The sequence below is a fragment of the Beta vulgaris genome, chromosome 6, assembly GCF_026745355.1.
Source record: "Beta vulgaris subsp. vulgaris cultivar EL10 chromosome 6, EL10.2, whole genome shotgun sequence".
In the NCBI taxonomy this organism is placed as follows: domain Eukaryota; kingdom Viridiplantae; phylum Streptophyta; class Magnoliopsida; order Caryophyllales; family Amaranthaceae; genus Beta; species Beta vulgaris.
The window spans coordinates 49,082,429-49,084,674 of NC_079207.1; the positions used below are offsets into that span (position 1 = coordinate 49,082,429).

General features: G+C 33.9%; 1 protein-coding gene across 1 annotated transcript; it reads right to left on the bottom strand.

Annotated features, from left to right (window-relative positions):
• Positions 1–1,080: 1,080 nt before the first annotated feature.
• LOC104884826 (60S ribosomal protein L27-3) lies at positions 1,081–1,757 on the bottom strand. The gene has a single exon (XM_010669518.4). It carries the CDS (start codon positions 1,647–1,649, stop codon positions 1,242–1,244), a length of 408 nt encoding a protein of 135 aa, XP_010667820.1. The 5' UTR covers positions 1,650–1,757; the 3' UTR covers positions 1,081–1,241.
• Between the last annotated feature and the right edge of the window lie 489 nt (positions 1,758–2,246).

A 2,246-nucleotide genomic window follows, 5' to 3' on the forward strand; every position in this document is an offset into this window, starting at 1 on the left:
AAAGATGGCGAATGGATAAAAGGAGATACATTCACAATGTATGCAAAACAATTTATAATGCCTTATCCATCTTAGTTTGAATTCAGTGTTGAACTTTTAACCATAGAGCAAAATTATATATTATGATCGATAAACACTACCTCTAGCATCAAAGTGGCCAATCGAGACTCAAAACAACTAGAGCACATCAGTAATTGATAACACATTTATAAGGGGTTGAACACAAACAAGAAGATGATCAGTAATTGATTTTGTTTACTAGATTCAAAAATAGTAAAACAAACAACCTCTAAAATTCAAAAAAAAAAAAAAAAAAAAAAAAATCAACTGCATGAAAATTGAATTAAATTTGCCCAGAAAATTGAAATCTCATGGTTGTATCTATGAAAGAAATCATAGAGAAAGGAAGATAGACAGAAAGAGGAGACTTGTACAGTTTCTTTAGAGGGGTAACATGCTTGTTACAGCTCAATAAGTTGCAAAAACAAATCAATGGATTCGATTAAGGTCAAGTAATGGAATGGATTTCCATAACTCTTCAACCAAAACCAAGGTAAAACAAAATCAAAAGTCTAATTCCGTTTTTAGCACAAACAAGGGATTATACAAATTTGGATTCATTCATCTCATCTAGCTTTAGCAAATATTATGGTGACATTGGCACAAGTACAAATGGGAACTTCTATTACAATTACAATGTTCTCAATCAGCGGAATTTAGCAAAGTATCCGAGCAGATAATTACACATAAAAAAAGTAGAGTTCTATCCAGCTAAACCACCTATCATCAAAGCAAAATCGCTTGAAACTGAACATAAACATTTTCAAACAGACACTAATTTCATACTATCCAATCAAGGAAGGTTCAAACAAATGTTGTCCCTAGCTCACTCTATTTGATCTCGTACTGTCATATTACGACTGAAAGAGAGAAGAGGCAAAAACAGGTAATAAAGCAAAATTCTGCTGATGATAAACAAGTGGAGTTCTATCCAGCTAATCAAGCAATAGAGAATCGCACAGTGGAGAAGCTGCCCATTGCGAATAAACATATCAAAGCATAAAGGCGTAATGCAGAAAATAAAGATGACAAATTTAACATCAATAAAAGGGTTCCTGTATCAATAAAGCTCTGAATGACATCAAAATTTAACAAAATCCCTAAAAATTGCTTAAAAAGTTATATATTAAAAAAGATAAAACATAGTTCAACAGAAATGCAAACAAAAACAGGCATAAACCCTAGAACCTGAGTTTAGAGAAAAACCAACGATTCTTTCCGGTCTTGAACCTCTCCTCAAACCTAGCTTTGGTCTCCTTAGCAGCAGTAACCTTCTTGTCTTTGGACTGAAGAGCATCAGCAGAAACAATATCCTTGAGATCTACATCAAGGGTGTAACGAGTTGGCATGATATGGTTGTAATTCACGACCTTAACGAAGCATTTAACCCTCGATTTCTTCGCTTGCTTCTTTGCTGAATCTTTGCGGATCACCTTCTTTGGGTATTTGTTGATTCCAGCAACAAGGCAGTGCCCGTAGGGCCTGTCTCGGGTTCCTTCATCGAAGTTGCGCACAATCACTGCCTTCCTACCCGCATAGCGCCCTTGTAGTACGATCACTGCTTTACCTGGTTTCAAAAACTTCACCATTTTTGGGACTTCTTTCCCACTTTTCTCTCACTCTCCTCTATAAAGACGGCAGACGGCAGGGGGGGAAATGGGGGAATAGGGTTCTTGGGATATAGGGTTTTGGAAAAGGTCGGTATTAATAATTTAGGCCGGGTAAAAGATAGCCCAACCCAAATACGCAGGCTTAATATAATAAGGCCTAAAATATAAATTGATCATATGTTTAGAATATGAATAGTCTAGAGTTTATGGAGTTTGAGATTAAAAGGATTAGAAAAAAGTGAAATTATTCTTAGCCTAAAAACTAAATGTTTTTTTTTTAACTGGAGTAATACAAACTTTGAACGGGTTGCTCATAATAATACAATTTTTGAATTATTTTTTTAATAACTAAAGAAAATCTTCGAAATATTTTTCCAATTTATAAGAAAAAAATATATTTTATGTGGGGTCTTGTTTGACTTGTTTCATTGTGTATGTTACAAAAATCAAACTTTTATAATTTTTACTAATATGTAATTAAAAATATCAATGATACAATACGTGCATTGGCAAATGATGAGTCGCATTTGCATAAGCACTTTAGGTACATTTAGGTTGTATTTTTAGGCGTTTACT

Excerpts from the sequence above, each read along its gene's own strand:
- LOC104884826 (XM_010669518.4), bottom strand. The coding sequence starts at position 1,649 with ATGGTGAAGTTTTTGAAACCAGGTAAAGCAGTGATCGTACTACAAGGG.